We start from the raw sequence: 26,392 nt of genomic DNA, 5'->3' as shown, positions 1-26,392 counted from the left end.
TTATCATTTATTTTTTCTTTCGAATTTCAGCATAAAAATCATAAGCGTCTCAACAGTCTTTTCTGAAGGAAGAATCGCCTCCAAGTCGAGCCAAGGGTTCCGTTACTCCCAGATATACTCTTTCGCCACGCAGAGGCGAAAGAGTATATCTGGGGGTAACGGAACACCCCATGTATAAACGCGCACGCCACTTCGGTCTCCACTTCGCGCTTCGCCCACGCGGTGAATAATCTGAACCTACGAAAGGTTACATCTATTCCGTTCCTCCGCGCATATCTCGTGACGTATACCTCTCCGATGACGACACCTACGAAACCGCATCCGACCGGATGCGGTTTCGTAGGTGTCGTCATCGGAGATAAGCACCCCCGTGTCCCTCCCACCCTTTCGCACGGTCTTATGCGGGTCTGTTCCTGTTCATATCTCTCCTTACATCTAATTGGATGTCGGATTTTATATATTTCACTTGTGTAGACGATCGAGAATACGAATTTTAGTATTTCTTCTTCTTCTTCTTTTTTTTTTATTTCAAGAAGAATGGCACGCGAACAAATGTAAACGATAAAACGTAAACAGCAAGAGTCGACTAATCAAATCGAGAATTCTTGAGAATGTAAGTCTACAATTTTGAAATTCTCGAATGTGAATGATCGATTCACGTATTTTGTTTAAATCTTGCTATTTATTGTGCATATCAAGACAAATATCGTTTTTAGCTGCTGCGGTGCGACCGACCACGAAAAATCTTTCCACTTGTACATCTACATGTACGTGTCTCTCTTCGCAAATCCTCTTTTTCTTCCTTTTCTCCGCTCAATCCGAATATATGTACTTCTTTCATCTTAAGTCTTCTATAAGCCTGTGTTTTTTGTTTCCTGTTTCTTGTCTTTGTTTTTACACCTTCTCTTTTTGCTTCTTATCCGATTTTTGTTTTATATCGCCCGAGATAAAAGTTAACGAACTTTGAAAGAAACAAGAAATATGTAAGAAACAAAAAATACAATTGTTGATAAAACGGTTGCAAAGGAGGAAAAAGCAAAAAGTAAAAAACAAGAAATAGGAAACAAAGAGCACATTGTAGAATAGGTTTTAAGTATACTTTTGTCAAAACTAAGAAAAACAGATCTGCAAAGAAACAAAAGTAGATCCATTTAGCTGCATGTTTAATTTAGCACTTATGTTGGTATATTTAAGATTAAACAACGAGAAGAAAAGAAAACGTGAAAGCTGACCTAATTTTTTCTCTCTCGAAAGTTCAATAAAAAAAATCAGGATTTTATTAAAAAGAACATGAGAAAAAAAGAAAACTAAAGCATTATCTGATTAATATACTGTTAAACTTATAGTGTAAAAAAATTTAATTTAATTCAAGTCGATACTGCTTTTACTCAATATATTGTTTTTTATTATTAAAATAACGGATAAATTTGACACTATTACTTAAGCACTGTATGTATAGTGTCAAATTTATTCGCTGTTTTTAGTACAAAAAAAATATATATTGAGTAGGAGCAATGGCGACTTAAATTGAATTAAATTTGACACCATAGATTTAACAGTGTAATGTTTCCATACATGAAACACGAACACATAATAGTAATAAAAAAAAAACAAACAAACTGGCATATAGCTAAAATTATAACGCACGTTAATAAAAGAAAATTCAAATTTTATCATTTTAAATAAAAAAAAATCGTGCTCTCTCCACATCAGAATAATTTTGCGAACAGGACAACCATCAGAATTTTCCAGATTTTTTGCGCAATTTCGACAAATTTCAATTTTGACGCTGGGTGCACGGGTATTGTATTTAATATCACTTTATTCGCAAATTGTCGTATTTGCATCGGCGGAAATTAAATAGATGACTCTCGTGCGACATTGAAATATTCAGAACACGAATTTACCGAAATTACAGGAACAATCAAGCCAAAAATATATAACTGATCCAATTTGCGATCACGGCGCAGCGCGGTGTGACGTTATATTTCTCAAATCACTCATGGAATGATTTCTGATGAAATATCATGAATTATAGAAATGGAAAAGAGTATCTCTGCCATTCGAGAGAAATTGTGTTACAGCCGTTCTATTCCCTCCCCATTCTCCAAATGCATATCACAATTATCCCGATCGGCCGGGAATTCCACAATTTCCACATCTACGGAGTTTTCGTCATCGTTCGAGTCATGCAAATCCGCGACATCGTCGATCGTTTATATATCGTAATAATACACGATACGTTTCGCCGATCGGATATTTTGACCCGCCATTCACCGCACTCTCGTCGGGCAATTTCTCTCATTATACAACGATTGCCGATTGTCGAATCTGCACGCGGACCGTTGCTCTGAATCCTGATCGACGGTCGTGGAGCGCGCGACATTTTGCGACGTGTCGAGATTCATCCTCCCTACGATTCTTGGATTCCGCGGATTCTCAAAGCTCCGAAAATTGAAGAACTCGCGTGTGTACATGGAGAACAATAATATTCTAGAGTAGTAGTGACGTTATTTAAGTTGTGACGTTATTTATTGTCATTTTGATATTAGAACGATGTTTTTAACGTCAATTTTTTCACGACAAATAATATCAGCTTGATATCTTCTAAATATAAACGGAAAAAATGATTCAAGTATCTAAATTTATTTATACAAGAGATATAGATCTGAAAATAATTTTAATATAGACTACGAAAATAATTACATACACAGGAGTGTTGAAACAGAATGATCAATGCTGCAAAAAGTTTAGACATTCTAGCAATTCTTATATTGTAGTTTGAGTGACGTCCTACATAATTATTTTTTTGATGGTGGAATAAAATTTTTTTCAGATCTGTATCTATTTAGCTAGTTAACAAATTTTATACTTGAGCAAATATCGTCCTTCTCGTGTATGTACTCGCGATAAACGCGTGCTAGTGTTTCACCGTGTTCAACTTTCAACCTCTCAGCTTTTATGCATTTTTTCAAATCGTTCTAGGGAAAGGTAAAAAAGCGAAGAATAAAAAAGCGCGATCATGGGAGAAACGGACCCAGCCAGCGCAGCGAGGTGGCACTAACCCCGGGGGTCGTGGTCGTCGTCGCGTTAGTATCGATGACTCGACGATAAACGGTGGTGTTCAGCGCGTTCGAAGGGGGCATTCGCGGACAACGTCACGGATATCGCGGACGACGCACGGATGGCGAAGGGCGAAGGGCGATCGGAGATGTATGTGATGAAGATGAGGAAACCTGCCGTTGCGGTCGAATGACAGAGGTCTTCTCGCGGTTTCTCTCTTCGGTTCCGCGAACAGACCACGCTCGGCCGTGCTCGATGATTTTCCTCGCGACTGTCGCTCCGAGTCCGCAGTCTTTAACCCACACCGGAGCGTCGTGTCGCGTCACTCGCACTGCGTACGCGTGCGTGAGTGTGTACGGTACGTGCGTGGGTTCGCCAATGACGCCAACACGCGCTTGGACAGGACGACACTTTTCTTCTTTCTTTACGTTACGTTACGCCCGTTACGGAATCGCGGCGAAGCGACGCGACGACGCGGCGAACTAGGCTAGGCGGCCTAGGCGCTGCGCGACCACCCGTTCGAACGTCAACCCCCCTGAAGTTCGTCCCGCTCGCCGCTCGCCGCGCGCGGCCGCGGCTGCCTTCGCACGTAAGCGGCGATCGAGCGCGCGACTGAATGCGACTCGCACAATTTAAACGTTGTCGCGTCTCTTTTTTTTTTTTAATCCATCGATCGACGATGAGGTCGTGCCTCACGATTTTCCCGTGAATCCATACAGCCTGTTTCACTCACTTCCTTTTTCTCTTCTCTTCTTTTCTTTTCCTAAAATTCCTACATCGTATCAACTTGAATGATCTCGCGCCGACGAAAAACCAAGTATGCGCGCTCCGCGTACGTGATGTGAGTGTGCGCGTAGTGTGTGCGCACCGTCCGCTCAAAGCATCACGCGGAAAATCAATAGCGCTTTCGTGTATATGTGAATGAGTAAGAGCGCGCGCGCGCGTTTATATGTGTGCGTGCATGCGTGCGTGTGTGAGACGGCAATGACGTGAAGGTCCATCCTGATATGGATGTGAAAATTAAGATCTATCCAGACAAACTTGCGTAGCTGCAAAACTATATATATAGAGAAAATTATTCAATCGCATTTCTATCACAAGATTGCGTATAAAATGCAATTGAATAATTCTCTTTACGCATACATTTATGCAGCTATGCAAATTTGTCTGAATAAGCCCTTACGGATTATGGAGAACGGTTACAATTTCAACAATTTGAATTTTGGCAAAATTAATATATTGTTACGATGGTCTCTATTCTACACGTGGGATTACGAATCGCTCGATTAAAAAAGTTTTCTAGTCTTTTCACATAATATGAAAATATTATTCTTAATTTAGAGTTTAGTTTATGATTAATATGTAGACATTCTTAATTTTTTTCGAATTTTTTTGGACCATATAATTTTCTTTAAATAATTTTCTAGCTAAAGTCTTATGAGGATTTTAAGTATAATAATTTAATTGTAAAATTAATAAAGAGGGTGAAATTTTATTTTTTTAATTTGAGAATGTTTAAAGAACATTTTGAAATAAAGAAATAAAATTTTATTGCTTTACATTTTTTATTATTTATTATTTAAAAAATAGCAATGACCAAAATTGTATGGTAAAAATCATGTAAATCTTCTTCTTCTCTTTTTTTAAACTAGAGAATTTCCTTAAGGCCTCCTGAGTAGTCGCGGCGGCCATGTTGGAATTGTGACATCGAAGCGAGAAATACACGTTAATTTATGTTGCATGCCATTTGTAAATAAAGATTTGTAAATAAATTTGGATGAAACGAAATGACGAGATCGCTTTAAAACATTTGTAAAAATTGATGAAACCTTTCTTCCCTTGACAGTCAGTAAATGGTCGTAAAAGATACGTAAAGTGAGCGCAGAAACACACGATTTAACAGCTGTTGAAACAGGTAAAATATACGTTTTTATCAGGGTTGAGTAAGTTAATATTTTTTTTTAATTGAATAAAGTTAAAGTTAATGGCTTTACAAAATTAATAAAGTTAAAAGTTGAAGGAATAAAAAATTAACTTAACGTAAGTCAATTTTTTATTCCTTCAACTTGAATTAACTTAAGTTAAAAAAAAGTTAATTTTGAAAAAATTATTTTTTAGATCAAAATGTCCTAATTTTTCTTAAAATGAGATTAAATAACTATAATATAAATTATTAAGTAAATTAAATTTTTAATTTTTTTATTTATATGTGATATAAGTATACAACACATAACGATATAATTATATAAGTTATATAACTTTAAAAAAACAGCCAGTACATAGAGAAGATATAAGTGATTACTTTTTAATAAGTCTTAAGCTATAAGAAATTGACCAATTATAATCAAATGCGAGAAGAATATTTGACTGTAATTGGTCAATTTCTATGACTTAAGACTTAAACCTATTGTAGATCTGGACTAAGGCTTATGGCACAAGGCATAACTGCATAAACCAATCAGAGAGCTATATTAGCATCTTAAGAAATTATTTAAAATGATCTTAAAATATGAACAGATTACGAATATATGGACTTAATTTTATTATATCTTATTATTTTTCTAAGGTATTTAAAAGAGATAAAAAAATTTTTTAACTTAAGAAAAAGTTAAAAAGTTAATGTTTAAAAGTAATTTAGTTAAGTTAAAAGTTATTAACTTTTTAACTTTTTTTTTAATTTTTAACGTTTTAACTAGTTAAAACTAACTAACGTTACTAACGTTTTACTAATTACCTAATCTCTTTTATATATAAAATTCCAATACTTTAGTTTCGATAATTACAATTTTGATAAGTACGAGACACATTTTCACAATTAGACAAATAATAATGAAATAACATGCAACATAAATTTCGTCACTTTTCCACGCCTATAAATTCAGCCATTTATTGTGGCGAGACGCTGTAAACACACACACAAGAACCCACTCACATACATGTGCTTACTTTCGACACGAGAACACATCTATATGAGTTCGTGTTTATGTATGTGGAGCTACAATTTCGCCAGACCGCTGTCTGATTTTGTGTCGCTGACTCAAGAGTACTCAGGAGCCTTAAGAATATATTATAGATGCATTTCTGTAAAAAAGTAACGAATTGATAATTTATATCTTCCATATAAAAATTAATATTATATATATGAATTTGAAAGTTCAATAAAGTCACACACACATATTTAATATTTTTTTAACAATACTTATAATTTTATAGTTTAAATATTTTCTTATTTTATCTTAATTATTTTTTTTAATGTACCGCGTGTCTATTTATTAAAATAATTTTTAATCTAGATTTTAAATCATCAAACCCTTTCTTTGTTATTTTCAAATACAATCTCAATTTTTTACATAATTTTTTTATTTTATTAAAACATGTAAATATCAATAAGTTAGAACAAAACCATATATTTATATATATAAATAAATCAACAAAGTAAGATAAGCACCAGAGAACTATATGTTGAGTCATGTCAAAGTTAGATGTTGGAATATTTCTACATGTATTTTACATATACATTTATTTCAGATATATGGTTGCGCGCCGAGAGGTTACTTTTGGATTACTTGCAACACATTCAATTGAAATAATATTTTCATAAATTAAATTGATTGTCAATTTGATGTTATTATCAGGATCTTAAACCTCTTATCAACATATATTTACTGTCAACATATATATTATACGAGCAAACATCCTTAAAGAAGATAATTTGTATGTTGTACAAAGAAGACATTCTAAAATGTAGTGACTGTACAAAAATACATATCTTTTTGTTTGCAAACAATACTTTAAGAATTTATTAAATTTACTTTTGTTTATTACGTAAATACAATTTATACAAGATAATAATAAACATCTGGTAATTCTTGAAGGTTTTTATGTACAAATACTTACAGATATGCATTTGCGTATTTTTACATTCTCATTTTGTTTCTTTCATCAGTGGATTTTTTATTACAGGACCGGTTCCTTCGCAATGAATGCTGTCGTAGGTCCATTTACGATTATTCCTAATAAAGTCACAACTCGAATAATTATTTTGCAATAAAATAGGTTACGTTTCGCTAGATATCGAAAATTTCGTAAAATTACCTGCAATCGTGAGCACATTTTGGAGAAGAACATTTGGAACACGGAAAATGACATCCTGGACAATCTAAGCTCAAGCAGTCGCAGAGATCATCCGATGTCCGTATAAAAATGCCTTCATCATTGTATAGGTGCTTCCTGTAGCTCTGATATAATCGACGATACAGCTTGCGCTTCTCTCGTTCGCTGTGCTCTGGATCGAAGTTTCTCAAAAATTTTTTGCTCAAATTATCCACAGCTCTCTGTCTCGAACCCCGAGTACTCTTCTGTGAATAGAACATGAATACGATTTTATTAATCATCTTCCTTTTCTTCAGTGATTAACCAATCGATATGCAAAAGTAGCTATATACAAAAATATAAAAAAAAATTATGTATTGTATTATGTATTGGTATCTCTGGATTCCTCAGTTTCTTTTGGTTACAAATTGAACTCTTTAAAAATGCGCTAAAAATAAATCCCATACAATTAAAAGAGAAAGACAGATCTAATTGCAAAAGAAATTAAATCTCTACTGTTGTAGGAAGAAAAGTATGAAAGGAAAGAAATCCTCATATCCTTATTGTTGCAATTATATCCATTACTTATTTAATTTATTTAATAAAAATAGCAGACATTTTATTCCAAAAGTTAAAGTTCTTTCTACAGGCAAATTCATTATATTTTAATAAATATAAATTGTATTTTTTTCTTCATTTCGTATTCCACACATTTTGTTAAACAATGCATTATAAAACAATGAATTTTTCATAGCTTTCAAAAAAAAAAGATTTTATTGATAGTGAATAAAAAAATTATACGTAAGTTTCTTCGCTCTCGCCAAAAAAATTTCAAGTGGAGATATACATATAATAACTTTTGCCAATGGACTACTCAATTCTATGTGAACAATTAATCCTTCGTTACTTATTAAATGCTTATACACATTATTACATTTCATATAAATTTCACAATTAAAAAAAAATCTATTGATATTTTTATTGATATTTTTGAGCTTTCACAGATATTTTCTTCAAACAAGTCACATGATTTGCGCATTATCTCTATGTCTTAATAATTGTTAAATGCCAACGTTTAATCAGGGCAAGAAACATTCTAACATTCTAATCTGTTACAATAAGATTGGTAAAGTTAACTGCAATGTTCATTCAACGAAATGTTGGTATTCTTCTTTGAAAAAAATTTGTATTTATTTTTATATACAGGATTGACTATGTTCAGCAGAAGTTAGCGTTACATTAGCGCATCAGGCTATACTTTCAACTGTTTGAAAATTATTGAACGCTCTTAAAATTATAGTCAGCATAGTATGCTGCAAAATTAAATTACAAAATATATATAATAGTTTCTTAAACTAATTCTGTAAATATAGAAAATATCACAAATATTTATTAGGACATTAATTTATAAGATGTAATTTTTTTTTACAATTAATAAATGGAACGTTTTGACTTTACTTGTCATTCTCAACTATTACAATAATAAGAATAGTTGTATAAGATTAAAAAGTTATTAACAAATTATTAAAACTAAAATTAAATATTGAAAAGAACATAAAAAATAGTCAAAAAAAATATCAAAAGTTGGACAATATACACAATATAAAGCAAATAAAATTAAATCTTCTTTACATAAAAATTGTCAAAACTTTTTTTCATTCAAAGATGAGAAAAAGTGAAATCAAACAGTTAAGATTTTTTTTTTAAGGCATAAGATAAATGAATGGTCAAGAAGAATCCCATAGTTGAAAGTCTTAAAGTATATTTAATTTTTAAGATATAAATTCTGTAGATAAAATCTGTAGAGATGTCCAAAACAGTAAAAAGGCTTCTTGTCAAAGCAAATGCGCGTCAATAAATGATTACCACATATATTTTTATCATTGTATTAATTATTATCATTGTATTTACTTTTTCGACAATTATTTTCAAATTCTAATTATAATCAAAATCGTTAATCATATCGTTCTAATCTATTTTGACAACATAACTCAAACGGCTAAATAGCAAATGTAGCTTTTAAATTTTTTGAAATTTTTAAACATCTATGAATTTCCAACCATATTTGCATATTTGTTATGCATTTAGCATTTTTTCTAGCAAATTGAAAATATCCATCATACAACATTAGTTTTCCATTATTACAATGTCAACTATATAAAGATAAAGGTTATAGTAATTTATATTTAATTACATTATAATTTATATTGCCCTAATATATATTTAGTACTGATTTATACTGAATGACAATTTTTAATATTGGAAAGAATTACGATTGCTTATTGTTAGCAACACGTTTGAAAATAATAAACCGCTGGCAACTGCACATTCAACAAAAAATCTTACAATAGTTACAGAGCTGCTTTTTATGCACTGAACGTAACCATTGTAAGCATCATTTTATTTTCCTTCTACAAGTAATGAATAATAAAAAGTAGAGAATGAAGCTCACAAGCGCCAAAATCAAAGCTTACGTAGTCTGTCCTTTTCAGCTGAATCTTGTATGATTCATCATTTCTTTCTTTCTCCAACATAAAAATAAAAGAAGGACAATAGAAGTTCAGCTAAAAAAAATAGATCTATCAGGTAGGAACGTCAGAAATAATCCGTAAGAGTAATTACGTTAAAACGTAAAACAAACCACGCGAGTAATGTGAGATTAAATGAAGCGCTCACTCTTTCACCACGCGTAGGTGCTGGATTGCTCGATGAACTTTCGCCGGAACTCTCCATTTTTTGTTTGCCGATTGATTGCATAAGATCACACATAAAAGCTTCTAAGGAGAATTCAAAAATATTTATCGCATTTGTCCTTAAATCCCTATTTGATAAATAATTCTGATGTTTTTTGCTAAAAATAAGAATCTTGGACTTATTCAAGTTAATACAACTGAATTTTATACTTTGACATTCGTAAAATAATTTGATAGTTATGAAGATGAGCTTACAAAAATTAAAATTAAATTTACTCGACGTGTTTTCATAATATTTCTGTTTACGAGACAGAGCAACATTTTTTCTGGCAGAAAAAATGTTGCTCTGTCTCGTAAACAGAAATATTAATCAAAGATGATGAATATTCAGGTTAGAAAATATGTCACACTGCGAAAAATAGGTTCAGGTTACTGCCAGTTAGGATGAAATCACACGGTGCGGAAAATGACTGCGGAATAAAGAATGTATCATAGAAGCAACCAATCATCGTTCTTCTTATTCCGAATAGCGCTTTCAATGACTTTGTTTCCATCGAGGATTTAATTCGAATCAGAATGTAAGAATTAACTAACTATAATCGAGCATTCCCCTATCGTTTGATTATAACAGGGGAATACTCGACTGTAGTTGGTTGATTTTTACATTCTGATGATGCATTCTTTATTTCACCCTAAGATGTAAATCACTGAACTATATATACACTGGAATGGGCATCTCCGCTGTGAAACATAAAAAATTGTGGCACCAATTGATCAGCGCCATTTTAATTTGATCAATAAGAGCGAATCAGAAGCTTTCAGGTGCTCATGCGCACTTACGTTTAGGGTGAAATCACACGGTATAGAAATCAATATGCGAGTCAGAAGATGTGTAATTCAAATAGCCAATCAGCACTCTTCTGCATTTTTCTATCCCATGTCTTTCCCACGATTGGCTGTTCGAATCACGCATCCTCTGTCCATGCATGCTGATTTCCATACCATGTGATTTCACCCTTAGTGTTCTTTAATGAGATATATCGGTCATTTCATGTCAAATCGGGCATCAAAAAAAATCAACATTTAAAATTTTTTTTGAAAATTTTTCACATACCTTCTACATATAAAAAAATGAGACACGTGTTTGGGGAAAAAAATTTTTTTAATGTTTTTGTGAAGTTATGCTTTAAATATCTTTAAATTTCAAGAATTGATGAAAAACATGGCTGTGTATATTCAAATGATTATACCGCCGAAACGGTAAGTCGAACGAAAAAAAGATCAGTTTTGAAGATTATAAATTGTTCTATTTTTTAGTTATTTGTAAATATACATTTATTTTGAATAAAGATTTTTTTATTGTTTGCAATTTTTAAATGCATTTTTTATCATCAACTCACCAATTTATAATTTCTGATAAAAATTCATCATATTCGCTCTTCAATTGAAATAATCCTGAAAATTTCAAAATGGAACTCGAATAGATTATGTAGATAATAAATTCTTTAAGGCCGGAATCAGACTATGCATTGAAGATTGAGATTAAAGATTAAAGATTGAAATTTCACAAATGAAAACAAAGAAATTTTGGTTTTTTTTGTTTTAATTGGTCAAATTTCAATCTTTCAATCATCTTCAATCTCATTCTTCAATGCGTAGTCTGATTCCTAATGCTCCTGCACGCGTTTATCGCGCAGCAAAATGTGAAAATGGCGATAGCCAATAAGATTACAGCTCCTAATGTTTATTGGTTACCGCGTCTTATTTTGTCATGCGGCAAATGTTTCCAGTGTGCAGGAGCCATATGATCATGACTATGCGTTCCAATCATAGACTTATAAGATAGATGGAGATTCATACGAGAGAAGCTGATAACATTGAAGGACAACTCTACTCCAGACATAGTTTCTCTCACAGTGAGCGGTAAGGGCACAATTCTCGAATGTCTATCTTCGTTTCCTCGGCCACTTCCCAGCTTGCCGCGGCGACCAATCTCAATCAATCACTAGAAAAGAAGAGAATTACTCCGTGATTATTTCTTTCTCTTTCTATCAAGTCTTCAGTTTGTCTCGTATGAATGCTCCATCTATCTTATAAGTCTATAATTTCAACGCATTGGCTGGAGTGGCGAGCGCGACGGCAGATATTTTGTGCCGCATGTTAATATGCCACGCGGTGTCTTAAAAATTTTTTTAAGTATACAATCCATTCGAGTTCCATTTTAAAATTTTCAGGATTATTTCAGAATTGAAGAGTGAATATCAATTTTTATCAGAAACTATAAGTTGGTGAATTGATGACAAAAAAATGCATTTAAAAATTATAAACAATAAAAAAAATATTCAAAATAAATGTATATTTAAACATAACCAAAAAATAGAATAATTTATAATTTTTAAAACTGATCTCATGCATTTTTTTCGTTCGACTTACCGTTTCGGCGGTACAATCATTTGAATATACACACGAGCCACATTTTTCGTCCTTGAAAGGTAAGCATAATTTCGTTTTAAAATATTAAAAAATTTTTTTTCTCAAAACACATGTCTCATTTTTTTTATGTCTAGAATACATTTGAAAAATTTTAAAAGAATTGGAATCTTTGAATCTTTTTTAATCAAAAAGTGCCCGGTTTAATGAGGAATGATCGATGTGTCAGCAAGATCGTGTGAGGTTGTATTTGAAAGATTATAAAATCCCGTGACTGTAAAATGTGCAAAGCATCAACATGAAATGTGCCTGGACAGAGAAGTAAAAAGGGCATTTTATTTCGTAGATTTTTTATATTATTAATATCAATTCCTGCATGTATTAACGATGTAGGATAAGCAAAGTATTATTAATGTTATTTTATTGAATGTACTAAGAAAATTGAAGTGACATTATGGATGCAGTCGAGTTGCCACTATGAATGCTTCGAAGCATTTTTTGATTGGATTTGATCAATTAGTAAAATTCTTTCTTCCTTGGTTAAAATGCTTTGAAGCATTCGTAGTGGAAACTCGATCACTATTTTTGTTTACATATCATTCATGTCCATATAGATTTCTAGTACATCGATCGATATATCGATCGCAGCGCGCGCGCGAACGCTTCTAATTCGCTCAAATATTGTCCCAACTAAAATGGCGACTGATCAATTGCAGCCACGAATTTTCCTCGATTCCCATTCTAGTGTATATATAGTTCAGTGAACATAAACTGATGAATCAAGAATACTGCTTTAGATTATGTAATCTAATGAAAATGGAAATAACAATAAACTTATCCATAATCCAGCAATATGCTATAACCTTGCAATAAGATGAATTTCAACCGGTTGAAACTCGTCTTACGGATAAGTTTATGCTATTTCTATTTCCGTTAGAATAGATCTAAAACAATATCCTGATTAGCTGATTGGATTAAGTTCACATCTTAAGGTTACTGTTATAGAAATTTTGTCTGCGGCAGCCAGGCAGTCCTGTGAGTAGCTCGTGAAATTTTTTTTTTTCTGCATTCAACTATTGAATCCGCTAAGTGAACGCAGCCATTGAGCGCAATCAAGTTGACAAAGCGGCTATCCTCGCCAAGCATATAAACATAATTGGTTGTTACTTATAAATCCAACCAATAATATACAATCGCTCAGTAAGCAGTCTAGCCGCTTTGCCATCTTGAACTCGCCATTGTGTTTCCGGTTTAAAAATCGGATTTTGACATGATATAAGCAGCCTTATTAGAGTTACGTTTCAGCTGCATTTTACAGTCAAGAACCAAGTATGAACGATGAAAATTTAAAAGATAACAGCGAAGTTTGACATTATTAAATCGATAGATAAAGATGTAAACTTTCAATTTACAGTTGCGATATACAAATAACGACGGCGTTCCATGTTCCATTCGATCGAAAGTGCTTGATTGCCTAGCCTTAATACGCGAACAAGGGATAGGCCTTGAACGACTCGAACGCCTAGAACATTCGTCTACGTTTAGCAATAGTAACAGAATCCAAGCAATTCGAAGGAGATTATCGAGATGGCCGGCAGGCAATCATATAGCATTGTGGAATATTATGCGGAACACGAGGGCTATCAATGCGGCTACTGCAAAAAACCCGATACGAACTTCAGTCATGGTAAGCACAAAAACACTGCACTTTTGTTTCGTAGAGCCTCTGTCTTCTCACGTGATTTTGATAAACAAGCTAAGTTCTGTCTTCCTTTAAAATCTTAAAAAAGCAAATTGAAACACTAGAATAAGTTTGAGTTTTATTTTGATAAATCATTGCTTATTGCACAGGTATGTGGGCGCACTCATTAACAGTACATGATTACCAAAGTTTAATAGATAGAGGATGGAGGCGGAGCGGCTGTTATTGTTATAAACCTATGATGAACCAGACCTGCTGTCCACAATATACTATCAAGTGAGTAATATTTCTTAATCCTAGTTTTGAGACAGAAAGAAAGAGATTTTACTTTACTTATAAATAATAGCGAATTCAGTCATTAAACTAGATTTGTTGCATACTAAAAGCTATTATACATGAAATTAGCACAATTAAATGTAAATGCATATAAATATTTTAAATAAATACTTAACTGGTATTGGCATGTTATTTAACAAAATATATATGTATTATTTTATTATCAAAGTTGATTATATTAATTCATTGCATTTAAATACTTTAGCTGTGCTCCAAAATTCACTGCCAATGCTAAAAACACACGTAATGTGTAAACTATATATTTTTTATATAATAGTATAATGGCTCAATAATTTAAAAGCAAGTTAAAAGAAAAAGGGCTACGAGCCAGAAATTTTACCTATAAAATTGGTAAGGTAAATAAAAAAAATATTTAATCTAATAAATTAATTATGAAATTTAATAACATGCCGGCTAACAACAACAAACGTTTCGATCACGATCCGATCATTATCAATGTTTACAAAATATATCTAAACGGTAAAAAAACATAACAAAAAATCGATCGAAAATTGAAAATAAACTTCGCATTGTATAATTATAATTGTTGATATCAATAAATTAAGAAGGATCTTCATCTTGTTAATTAAACTGAACAGTAACACACATAAAATACATTAGAATTTGTCAGAAAAATAAAAACTTATACTATGGACGATCGATGGCAAATGAAAATACCTTGCAATGTCAAGACATCTGTTTGTATCAATAAAGAATTTTCGTCTTGTTAGTAAAATTGTACAGCAAAAGAACAATGTATGATTACATATTGGTGTTTAGAACAAAATATAACGCATTATGGCTATAAATATAATAATGTAAAATTATAAGAATGACAGAAAAATATAATCTGATGAGACAATACAATATTAATATGAGTGAAAGTTAAAAATGTACAATGTAAATCTATCTATTCAATTAAAATAATTAAATATTCGTTAAAATTAAATAAGAAAAATACCTTTCATAATTGTAGTTGAGAATTCAGTCTAAAAAAATTAAATAAAAATAATTGAATAAAGTATAATAGACAATGCGATGAGAGAAAGATCGATGTCTCTTATTTTCAATGTTATTAGACCAAATAAATTTAAAATGTTTTTCAGAGAAGGAAAGTAAAATTGATGTTAAAAAATAGTGGGAAGTGAGATTAAAGAGGAGGGGATAAATAGAAGGATGTATAGAGAGAAAAGAAAGATAATTATGAGAAAAGAATTATATGATTTGAATAAGATTCTGGCAATGATTCAGTATCATTTTGTTTGTTTAAATCTTGTCTTTGTCTTTTAATGTAAATCATTTCAGATACCAATTTTTTGTTATAAGAAGACTCATTAAAATCTTCACATCATTCCATCTGAAATTAACCCGATGATGGAGAATCAATCTTTTTATTGATATCCGAAATGTGTCATGCAATCTAGTACTTAGTTTTCTCTTTGTTTTGCTAACATAATTGGCGTCACAATCACATGAGATCTTATATACAATATTTTGATTCGAAAGCAATTCTACCTTATATCTCTTAATAAAACTTTTTAAGGTATTGGTGATGGTAAAAGTTTACAATGAAACATGTTAGAGGTAAAGGAAAACTTTCTGAGATGGAATGTACATAGAGAATTGTAAAATATTTTTTTTAATTTGTAAATTAGTGTGTAGTATTTTTATTCAATGTATGAAATTTTAGTTTTTTTTTCTATTGTGGAAAAAATAAAAAAGAGAGGATAACCATTTTCGAGAAAAATGTGAATGCGTCAAAATTTTTTTGTTAAGAACGAGGATGTGACAGATAGAATATTTTGTATGAATAAATAACTAATAATTGTGCCTTTTTTATGATAAAGAGAATGATTCGAATGGAAATTGAGGAATCTGCCAGAAAATGTTGCTTTGTGATGTATCAAAAATGATTCTCTAATTGTCAATGATAATTATTGTATTAAGAAAACATATTCTGTCGTTAACACCAACCTTCATAGTAAACTATAACCTTGTGTGTAAAGAATTGAAAATGCTCAATGTACTGTTTGTATACTATTGATCATATCCGATGGAAGTGCAAGAACGATGTCATTAACATATCGCAAATAAAACAGTGGCGGTATTTGTAATTTTGTGATCGCCATTTCTTCCTTGCATGTTTACAATTATGGGCGATAACGGTGAATCCATTGGAGTGCCAAATTCTTGTTTATAAATTTTCTGATTAAACGAAAAAAAAGTTAATTTAGTATAAAATTGACTGCACTAATAAATTCTTCTTTAGAAATGTTTATTCTCATAGAAATATAGTCCCAGCTTTTACTAATGCTATTGATTGTTAAATCAATAGATATCTTTATAAAGAGAGAGACACAACAAAAGAAGAAAACATAGTTAGATTCTAATTGTTTGCCATGTAATATGTCAAATAAATGAAAGCTATCTTTAATGCGGCTTGAAGTATTTAATATGCTATTTTTGATAATATTATGTAAGTAAAGTTAGAGATAGTAAAGTGGACTATTTAACGAAGATACAATCACTCTCAATGGGTTACCAGCTTTATGAATTTTTATTAATCCATAAGTCTTAGGAATATTGTCATCCGTTGTGAGCAGTCTTCGATATGTGGAATCCTCAATAAATTCCTTGCACTTTCATCTCGTATGTAATACACGCAAATCTTGAATCAATTTTTTTATCGGATCTTTTTAAATTCTTTGATAAGAATCTACATCAGAAAGAATCTCCATTTTCGATATATATTTCGATAAATGTTCTTGTTGAGAGTAAAAGTAACATTACTCTTGTCAGTATTTGTAATGAGTATATCAGGATGGTCATTAATGAATTTTTTGTCAGGTATAACCATTCAGAAATTTTTTTCTCTATAGAATTTGGAGAAGGAAAATTGTTGTAGAATTTGTTAAGAATTGAAATAGAATTATTTCTAAACAAAATTAACAATGTTTTTTGGTCGGCTTATGTTATTTTTTATATGTTTGATGAATTCGACCAGAGTTTTTTCTTTATTATCTTTGTTAACCAGAAGTCCAAATTTTTTTTTTCCACCCATTGTAAGAGGAATTGTACTTCCAAAGAAATGTCTATACATTTTTTTTAGTGATAGCTGTAAATTTTGGAATGCAGTTTGTAAAGCAGTCTTTAATATACACTAAATAATTCAGTGTAGTATAAGTGACTAAATTTACCATATTTCTAAATTTGAAAGAGATATGATTTTAATTATTAATGAAACTTAATTATTAATGAAACAGAATTTTGACATTAACCATGGATAATGATTTTTAGATGCGAAGCTCTAGATTTTAGAATATCAAAGTCTCAGAAAAAGATCTTAAAGCGGATGACTAAATTTTTGAAGAATGAATTAATGAAGGATAATGTTGGAGGAGGTACGGCCGAAGATCAACAAGATAATATAGGTAAAATTTTTAGAATATTTTGATCTGTGTATAATAATGATATAATAATGTATAATAATGATGTGTATAATAATGACAATAGAAAAAACAACTTTATAATTATTGTAAGATTTTTAATTTTTTGTGATCATTCTTCTTAAAAGTTCTGTAATAATCACACCGAGATCAAAATGACTCAAGAGCGCATTTAACCGATTGCCGTATTCATTTTTTTCTATGAGGTAAACAAAATTACTGATTAAATGCACTCTGAGATTATTTGAACTTCAGTGTTATAAGGATTAAATATAATTGGTTCATATACAAATGAAGAATTAAGGGCAAAAACCAGTTAAGAAATTTTATAATAATTGCTTTTTCTGCTAAACATGAGCCAGTGACATTCGCGATTAGCTCACTAATTTTATAATATTTATAGATATAAGCAACGAAGAAGCATTAAATTATTCTAAGCATCTGAAGAGAGCGCAGAAAAACGAATCTCAGATCAATGTTTCATCTATTGATAATGAAATCGACGAAAGATTGTCTATCAATCTAATGAAAACAGAAACTCAAAAGAATTCTACTTTTGTATCAAATAGCAGTCAAGCACAGCTAACAAATGCCAATAACAAAAATAGCTTGCATGTTAGAAATGAAATCGTCGATATAGTACCTTGCAAAAAGGCGAAACTCTTACGCATGGAGCGTAAAAAAAATAAGTTGCTGGCTCAAGGTAAATCGCAGAGCGAAATTGAAAGTATCATGAGAGAAAGAAAGCAACAGAATTGTATTAAAACTGTGGAGGAATTATTCGAGGAAGTGTACACTGGATTGAAGAAGTTGGAGGTAAAATGATGTCATTGATTAAACTCTAAAATCGTTATTACTTATTTTGTCAGATGTTTTCTAATTCTTTATTACTTGTGTGGAATAATATTCTTTCTTATTTATTATATGCATCTCGGTATGGTCCTCTTTTCTCCAATTTTTATAAAAGAAAAATAATAAAACAAATAAAAAATAAATAATAAATATTTATTAAATAATGCTGTTTTATATATAATGCTGCCTCTATGTCGAACGCTCAACATATACGTTTAATTACATTGCGAAATTAATCTATATTATTTTTTCATAATTCATTTTTCCGATTTGTTTATAAAATTACAACTAGTTCATCTGTATTTTATTTATCACCTGTATTTAGAGATAATTATTCACTTCCTTGTCCAGATAGAATTTTATGTTAAGTTATTTACACTTTAAGTTGAGACTGGTTCGAACTGCACCGATGAGTTCCGAATATCGAAAGACTTCGAAAGAATCTTATGAGCTTTATAAAAAGTATCAGAATACAATACACGGAGTACCGCCTGAGAAGCTCACAGAGCAACGTTACACGAGATTTCTCGTGAAGTCGCCTCTGCAGGTAATTTATAGATTTAAATTATCTGACAGTCATTTATTATGCGATAAATTGTACAAAAAGTTATAAGAGGAAATAAAAAAAAGTTAAATAAATTTATTCTTCATGTACAATACATGTTAGCAAAATATACACATTATTTCTCAATGTCGCCTAGCTTTGCAACACAATTTGTACAACATTTTTCACAAGTCTTCTAATTCCATTTGCAAAGAAGATTTTTGGTTGTTCTCAAAGCTAAGGGTAACCAAAGGCAATTGAATTTTGCCATTGGTATACAGACTTTAATAATCCAAACAAACAGGAACTGGAAAGTCAGAACTACAAGATATGGGAGAAACTCAAGTTTCAATTATCTTGGAGTTTAGGAAATGATGCATACATAGTTTTAAGACAAAAATTTTCTTTGCAGATAGAATCAGAAAATTTATGAGACGTTATATAAAATGTGTCGCAGCTGAATAACTATTTTGCGAAACGCGCGCGCGCGCGCGCGCGTGTGTGTGTGTGTGTGTGTGTGTGTGTATTGTTAACGTGTAATGTACGTGAGGGATAAATAAATTCAATTTACTTTCTAATTTCCTCTCGTAATAATAGATAGAAGCTTTGCGTTTTTGCGCGCACGATTCAATTTTTATTTTCTACTGTCATTTGATTGAATTTTATTTACATAATCATGTTGCGATATGTTGATAGGACATCGCTAACGTTTTCACAATAATCAAATAAATGCTATATGGAGACAGCTGTATTATCATGATTGGAGCAAAGTGGACCTCGCCTCTTAATTAAATAATTAATTAAATAGGAAACTTATGATTGCATTATCATTGCTTGATGACAATAGTTATTCTTATATCAGATATTATCTTATTTATCGGCTAAACATGGAAAATTTCACATTTTAAATTTGTTAGATGAAATTGGTGAGAGTAATGTCAGACGAATTCCTGAATACTCTCGAAACGAGCGCGAATCTTTATAAAAAATATCAAATGACGATTCATGGCGATACACCGGAGCAATGCGATCAAAAGGCATTCTACAACTTCCTTGTGAAGAGTCCCTTGCAGGTACACTTTGTATCTAATCTCTTCGTATTTACGAACGATATAGAAAATAATTTTTCCTTTCATTGGAATGAACAGAAATATTCGTTTATGCATAGTACTGTCACACAAATACTATCTTTATAAAAGGGCAGAAAAACCGCTGACTATGAAAATAAAAAAGAAGACTATGAAACCAAATATTTCATCAGTATAAAGGACATAATTATTGAAAAGATTATTCAAAAATATTTCAGAATTCTATCTTTTATACAAGAAATATAATTTATTCTAAAAAATAAAAACGATCAATAATAATAATTCTGTACTTCTAATGTATTTGTAATGTATATGTGTATTGAGATTATTGGTCATTCAAAATTTTAACACTACAAGTATCGAATGATTATTGTTGATCAGATTATTATATTTTCTAATGATTATTATATTTTCTATTTTTAGATTAATATTATATTGCATAAAAAAGAATTGTGAAAATGTTTTTATTTTTATAATTATGCTTTTTATATTGATAAAATATTTGATTTTATCACTTTCTTTATTTTCACAATAATTTGTTCGGTCTGTTTTTTAAACGAATAAAAATCATTGACTTCTAGTATTAATCGCTACTCTAAAATAATAATTAAAGACTTATTCTTTTTAGCTAAACTTTTTGCACGGTTTAGCTTTCCTTTTTTTCTTGTCATATTGAAGAGGAAAAGAAAAAAGTGCAAGTAGTTTAGCTAAAAAGAACAGACATAATAATAAAGCAAAATAGCATTTAAAAACATTTAATATTTTAATTCAATTGCTTTTTAAAGCAATGGATACCAGATAATGGACCACCTCACGGATACGGCTCTTTTCACGAACAATATTGGTTGGATAATAAATTGATAGCAGTAGGAGTAATAGACATTCTGCCGTCGTGCATCTCAAGTGTATACTTTTTTTATGATCCTACATATAGTCAACTGTCTCTCGGAACTTTTAGGTTTGTTTTTTTAAAATTCACTTTTTTATAAACATTTAATTGTGATATATATGATTAAAATTCATGGATCAGCCACAATTCTGAATAATTGTTTTCAGTTCTCTTCGAGAGATTTATCTAACGAGACAGCTCAACAAAGTGACAAACAATCTGAAATATTATTACATGGGCTATTATATTCATACGTGTCAGAAGATGCGATATAAAGCCAGAATGCAGCCATCGAAACTTCTATGTCCTGAAACATATGTGTGGTGCGACATCGAACCTTGCCTAGTCAAATTAGACAACGAAAAGTACAGTCGTTTAAATGACGAGATCAACGCCATCGATGAAAATGGAGTAGTCAACGTTGAAGAGGTATACTTTTTAAGATAATTTTACAAGTAATTGTTACCTTTATTGCAAAATATTATTATGTTTTCATACATAGTTTTCGACATTTAGTATATCAGAATGTTTACTATCTAGGAAAAATGTGGAATTTCCAGGGGATTTATTTTTTATCGTTGAAAATCAAGGATTTTTTTCTACGAAATTTTGTTGGAACTTAGAAAAAATTTTTGAAATTTTATTTTTTTGTTTTCTTCTAAATAAAACTTTGTTTAAAAAAATTTTTTTAATATATATATATATAAAGGCTGCATTCAATTTAGATACTCTTTAAGCGCTTATAATCATTCTGTCTTTAAACAGAAATCTTATTTGTTAAACAAGGATAATGATGCTGAATGAAAGCGCCTGAGGCAGGCCATACTTCAACTTAAACTTGTCAAATATGGCATGCGCAAGTCACATATATACAAATTTATTGCAATAATTATTCAATTTTGTCACACACATGCTCCAATAAACTTGTATGTATGTGGCTTGCAATGTCATACTTGATAAGTTTTTCTTGAATATGTGTGGTCAGCTCAAATCGAACGCAACCAAAATGATAATTAGTTAGCAACAAGTATAGCATACATATCCGCGTATGTTTTCGTGTGCCTTGCAAATTTTTATTTAAAAAGTTGGAATGAGACAGTAAAAAACAATGCTCAGCAGAATAGAGTAAATGACTGCGTTTAGCAGGAAAAGCTGTTTTGCAACTGTTGTAAAATTCTTCAATAGAATTGGTTTACTTAGATCCATAAGGAATCAAATGCAAGAATCAAGAATTGTAGTTGCGAAACTGTTTTCTCTATCAAATGCAGCCATTAATACTTTATTATAATGAGCCTTCCCTATACTATCCTCTAAATTTCGTAGCTCCATTTGTAAATGATAGATATAGTATTGTAGAATCTTTATTTTCTACTAATTTTCAATATAATTTATTTGTGTCGCTTATATTTTAATTTATTTCAAAAAGTTACATTAAAAAATTTTCTAATTTTACTTGGAATTTTGAACAAAAAGAATTGAAAAATCCGGAAATTTTCAGAGAATTTTTTCCAAAATTTGAATAAACATCTTGTATATTCTAGTAAAATTTAAACTGTAATTAAGTTTCTAATAAAATTTAAATTGTAATTAAGTTTCATTACAATGTTAAATTTTTTGTTATTATACTGAAACATTTTCTTTTTAGGTATTGATATTGTACAAGAATATTGCGATGCCATATAAAAAATATAAAACATTGCGGAAAATGTGCCAGGTAACGCACGAAGAAAAACGTGAGGTGGAGGAATATGCCAAATTCGTTGGAATGCCATGTGCACGAAGAATGCTATTCTTTCGTTATTCTAGAGAGTGATTATTTAAAACTGACGAACGATATTATATTTCAAGGAAGGACTTATTATATCGAAGAGCGGTATTATATCGTGGAACTTTGGTGATTACTTCAGAAGTTAATTGCTAGCCGATATTCATGTACAAAGAAATGATCGAATTCATTATTCTTAGAAGATTATTGATTGTGTTGTGGCGTAACGATCTGTGATGCAAGCGCTTGAACACTATAATCAGATAATGTAAAAAGCGCAAAATAAATGTGCATTACTTCTTCATCGTCCATGAGCGACTTTGTTGAAGAACGTTTAGAAAAAATTATTTTAGTTTCGTAATAATCATTATCTTAAAGCATAATTAATCTATTTTTTTTCACAAATCCTTATTCTTCTCCTTTTTTTTCCTTGAATTTATAGTATTTAATAATGGATTATTAAATTACGTAAAAAAAGTTCAGATAAATATTTATTTATTATACGTTTTTGTTATTTTAATATTTTTAAAATATCTTAGTTCGGTGATTCCGGAACACACAATATTTGCGCATCAGTTGATTGCAAGATAAATAAAATAAAAAAATAATAATAAATCTTTATTCAATTATGTAGTGATGATGATATAAATATGTCAATAAATTCAATGAAGCGATATTATCAAATGTGAAAGTAGATAAATAACAAACTTTGTTCAAAGAAATGATGTGCGATATGAATTATAATATTATATGTATATCTTTAGTAGTCTAACTTTATCAGACATTTCTTAAATACATATTTTTATTTCAGGTATCTTTTTAAATAGCCTAGTGTTTGAAAAGTCTTTTAATAGTTTCGATTCCTGAAATAATCTTCTGTTCAATTCTTTTAAATCTTTCTTAAAAACTTTTTAATTTTTCAGTCTTTTGAATGTTTCCTGTACTCTATTTAGGAACATGCTTGTCAATAATTAAACTTTTCTATTGGACGTTCACATGTTATTGTTAAATAAAAATTTGAAAGAATCATCGATTAAGTCCGCGCAGTACCGCCAATAGGCTCCATTTTGGTTTGTCCAGCTTCTACGTTTTCTTTTGGATTCTCAAGCGGTAGAAGTTCATTCCATTTCTGTATATTACCGCTACCTCCGAACAGGAACACGATCATACTCCCAATGCTCACCGCGGCGCCGATCCAAAAAAGTGTCTGCCATCTGTGTATCGGATTCTAATACAAAGAAGAAGATAAATTTGTATTAAAATTTTCATATAAAGGATTTCAAATGCAAGGAATAAGCACCATTAGCTGCGTTCAGCAGAAAAAACTAATTAGCGCTAAGCTAGTTAGCGCTTAGTGATTCTTCAATATAATTTGTTCCTACACTTAGATTCACTGAAGAATTAAAGACAAGAGTGATTGAAACTGACTGATTGAAGAGGCTAACTGATTAGTTTTCTTTGCTGAATGCAGCCATTTAATTGGAAGAGGACGAATGGATTGAAACAAATTTATATACGAAAAATTAAAGAAGGAACAATTCTTTTGTCGCAACAATCGGGGAACTTTCCGCGTAAGTGTAGTTCCCGCTTGCGTAACGTTGCGTGCATCCGCTGTTCGTTTTTCTCTTTAATTCAAAGATTCGTCTTGTCAAGGATCGCGCTCAAACCATATAATCAAGGTATAATTAGGTTGTTAGAGAGTTACACATTAACGGATATTTCAGGTATAGATAAGAGCCACTTGCGCTTGGCCATTTATATCATGTTGCCATTATGAAATGTTACACAAACAAGGAATGATAACTCATATATTGAAGATTTTGACAATCACGATAATCGCGATTATGCAAATTATTTATATAGTTACAATGTAAATGAGCATTTACAACATTTACACAAATAGAAACCCAGTAAACATTTTTCATGCATGAATATGTTTATACATATACACATAAATGTTTATAAACGTGTATAATATTATTATATATGAAATATGTTCATATGTTACATCCTTTTTTCTTTTGTAAAATTACTTTTTAGTGTAATAGAAATAATAATAGTAATGTGAAAACATAGTAAAAAATAGTTAAAGGAATAATGTTTGTTTTAGAAAAAAACAAGTTTGGAAAAATATAAAAAAATTGCTCATAATAATGGATAATTTTATATACAGGGTGTCTGGAAATAATCGCCAAATATTTCATGAGCAGGTAAAGCGGACTAAACTGAGTCGAAAAGTCCTCTATCATTTTGTAAATTTCCCCAATAGTTAACGAGATATTAATCCTTAAAGATAGCCGAATACTACTGCGAAGTGTATACCATATGCCTATCGATCGCTTGGCGCGTGAGTCTTGGGAGTTGAGGATTGGCTGGCAAACGCCCCGCATCGCAGCCTTCATAGGAACGGACGGCGCGCTTGCCAGGCTCGCTCCTCGGTCTCACGATCCCGGTATAAATATACATAAGTAATTTTTTACATTTCTTCAAACTTAATTTTTTTTAAAACAAATAATGCAAAAATTACCTTTTTAATTATTTTTAACGTTTTCACATTACTATTATTATTTTTATTGCACTAAAAAGTAATTTTACAAAAGAAAAAAGAATGTATGGGCATATATAATTATACATATTTATGAATATTTATTATTATGCGTGTTTATGTATGTTTATACATATTTATATTGTATATTTATGCATGAAAAATTTTTTACCGGGTAATAATAGAATAAATCCAATGAATGATAATATCATAAATGATTATTAAGACAATAGAGTTACGAAGAAAAATATTTGAGATGATAATTTGAAAATAACAATCAGATCAATAGATTGTGATAATAATTTCTTACAAAAAAAAAGAAAAAAATTAGTTACACTTTTTTCATTAAAATAATTGATTTGTAGTAGACTTACTCCAAATTTGCCGGCTATCTCTTCAACTATTGGTGGAATAATCATGCCGGAAGTGGTACCAATTGTATTCATGATACCGTAAAGGAAACCAGCAAAATTTGGCGCGAGATCCTGATTATTCGACAGATTAGAGATAAGAGCAGCACCGTTGAAACCCAGTGCAAAGAACAGAAAAATGTTTGCTAGTACAAAATCGCATCCGACATAGCCGACCAATATCAGAAAAATGCCCGGTATAAAATGTGCTGAAAGAAATTCTGACTGAAACTTAAATTTTCAATATGCTCTACAGGCAAAAGAGACTATAAGAAGAGGTCATAAGAAATATTGTGTTTACCAAATCATAATAACGTATATTAAAAAAAAAACAAAGTCTAAAGTGTTAATTATATCGTATAAAATATCACAAATAATATAATTGATAATTAAATAATAATAAAGCAATGTTTGTTTTCAATGAATATCTTTTGGTGCAGAGTTTTTTTGGTATTTACTAAAATTCCGAGAAAAAATGCTATATGTATATGTGGACATATTTTATATATATATATATATATATATATATACGAGTTC

General features: G+C 30.8%; 3 protein-coding genes across 9 annotated transcripts in view; 1 reads left to right on the top strand and 2 right to left on the bottom strand.

Annotated features, from left to right (window-relative positions):
* Positions 1-6,860: 6,860 nt before the first annotated feature.
* LOC108688387 (ARL14 effector protein) lies at positions 6,861-10,271 on the bottom strand. 4 transcript variants are annotated; one of them, XM_018194633.1, is made up of 4 exons: positions 10,259-10,271; positions 9,832-9,929; positions 7,159-7,421; positions 6,861-7,076 (listed from the first exon to the last, which is right to left on the bottom strand). In XM_018194633.1, exons 2-4 carry the CDS (start codon positions 9,922-9,924, stop codon positions 6,989-6,991), a joined length of 444 nt encoding a protein of 147 aa, XP_018050122.1. In that variant the 5' UTR covers positions 9,925-9,929; positions 10,259-10,271; the 3' UTR covers positions 6,861-6,988. The 4 variants fall into 4 exon arrangements, with proteins under 4 accessions (XP_018050122.1, XP_018050120.1, XP_018050121.1 ...); XM_018194631.1 differs by lacking the exon at positions 10,259-10,271 and adding an exon at positions 10,104-10,240 and having other exon boundaries at positions 9,832-9,932; XM_018194632.1 differs by lacking the exon at positions 10,259-10,271 and adding an exon at positions 10,125-10,240 and having other exon boundaries at positions 9,832-9,932.
* Positions 10,272-13,102: 2,831 nt separating this feature from the next.
* LOC108688380 (arginyl-tRNA--protein transferase 1) lies at positions 13,103-23,279 on the top strand. 4 transcript variants are annotated; one of them, XM_018194622.1, is made up of 10 exons: positions 13,103-13,313; positions 13,693-13,965; positions 14,130-14,256; positions 17,614-17,747; positions 18,166-18,578; positions 19,000-19,161; positions 20,076-20,231; positions 21,032-21,204; positions 21,303-21,564; positions 22,781-23,279. In XM_018194622.1, the coding sequence occupies exons 2-10, from the start codon at positions 13,866-13,868 to the stop codon at positions 22,946-22,948; spliced, it is 1,695 nt and encodes a 564-aa protein (XP_018050111.1). In that variant the 5' UTR covers positions 13,103-13,313; positions 13,693-13,865; the 3' UTR covers positions 22,949-23,279. The 4 variants fall into 4 exon arrangements, with proteins under 4 accessions (XP_018050111.1, XP_018050109.1, XP_018050110.1 ...); XM_018194620.1 differs by lacking the exon at positions 20,076-20,231; XM_018194621.1 differs by lacking the exon at positions 19,000-19,161 and having other exon boundaries at positions 22,781-23,176.
* A 564-nt stretch (positions 23,280-23,843) lies between these two features.
* LOC108688383 (sialin) overlaps positions 23,844-26,392 on the bottom strand; it is a 29,612-nt gene continuing 27,063 nt past the window's right edge. The window contains exons 4-5 of the mRNA XM_018194626.1: positions 25,820-26,064; positions 23,844-24,128 (exon numbers count right to left, since the gene is read on the bottom strand). Of these exons, the coding sequence (XP_018050115.1) occupies positions 23,934-24,128; positions 25,820-26,064 (440 nt within the window). The 3' untranslated portion in view covers positions 23,844-23,933. The remainder of the gene's footprint in view (positions 24,129-25,819; positions 26,065-26,392) is intronic.

The sequence above is a fragment of the Atta colombica genome, unplaced genomic scaffold (genome assembly GCF_001594045.1).
Source record: "Atta colombica isolate Treedump-2 unplaced genomic scaffold, Acol1.0 scaffold231, whole genome shotgun sequence".
In the NCBI taxonomy this organism is placed as follows: domain Eukaryota; kingdom Metazoa; phylum Arthropoda; class Insecta; order Hymenoptera; family Formicidae; genus Atta; species Atta colombica.
The sequence above is the reverse complement of the archived record's forward strand: the minus strand, read 5'-3'. Positions and strand labels throughout refer to the sequence as shown.

Coding starts and splice junctions, on each gene's coding strand:
- LOC108688387 (XM_018194633.1), bottom strand. CDS start 9,924: ATGTGTGATCTTATGCAATCAATCGGCAAACAAAAAATGGAGAGTTCC. Junction 7,422..9,831: donor CACCTACGCGTGGTGAAAGA/GTGAGCGCTTCA, acceptor TTCTATTCACAG/AAGAGTACTCGGGGTTCGAG. Junction 7,077..7,158: donor AAATGTGCTCACGATTGCAG/GTAATTTTACGA, acceptor TGACTTTATTAG/GAATAATCGTAAATGGACCT.
- LOC108688380 (XM_018194622.1), top strand. CDS start 13,866: ATGGCCGGCAGGCAATCATATAGCATTGTGGAATATTATGCGGAACAC. Junction 18,579..18,999: donor CTGGATTGAAGAAGTTGGAG/GTAAAATGATGT, acceptor TTACACTTTAAG/TTGAGACTGGTTCGAACTGC. Junction 20,232..21,031: donor TTGTGAAGAGTCCCTTGCAG/GTACACTTTGTA, acceptor TGCTTTTTAAAG/CAATGGATACCAGATAATGG.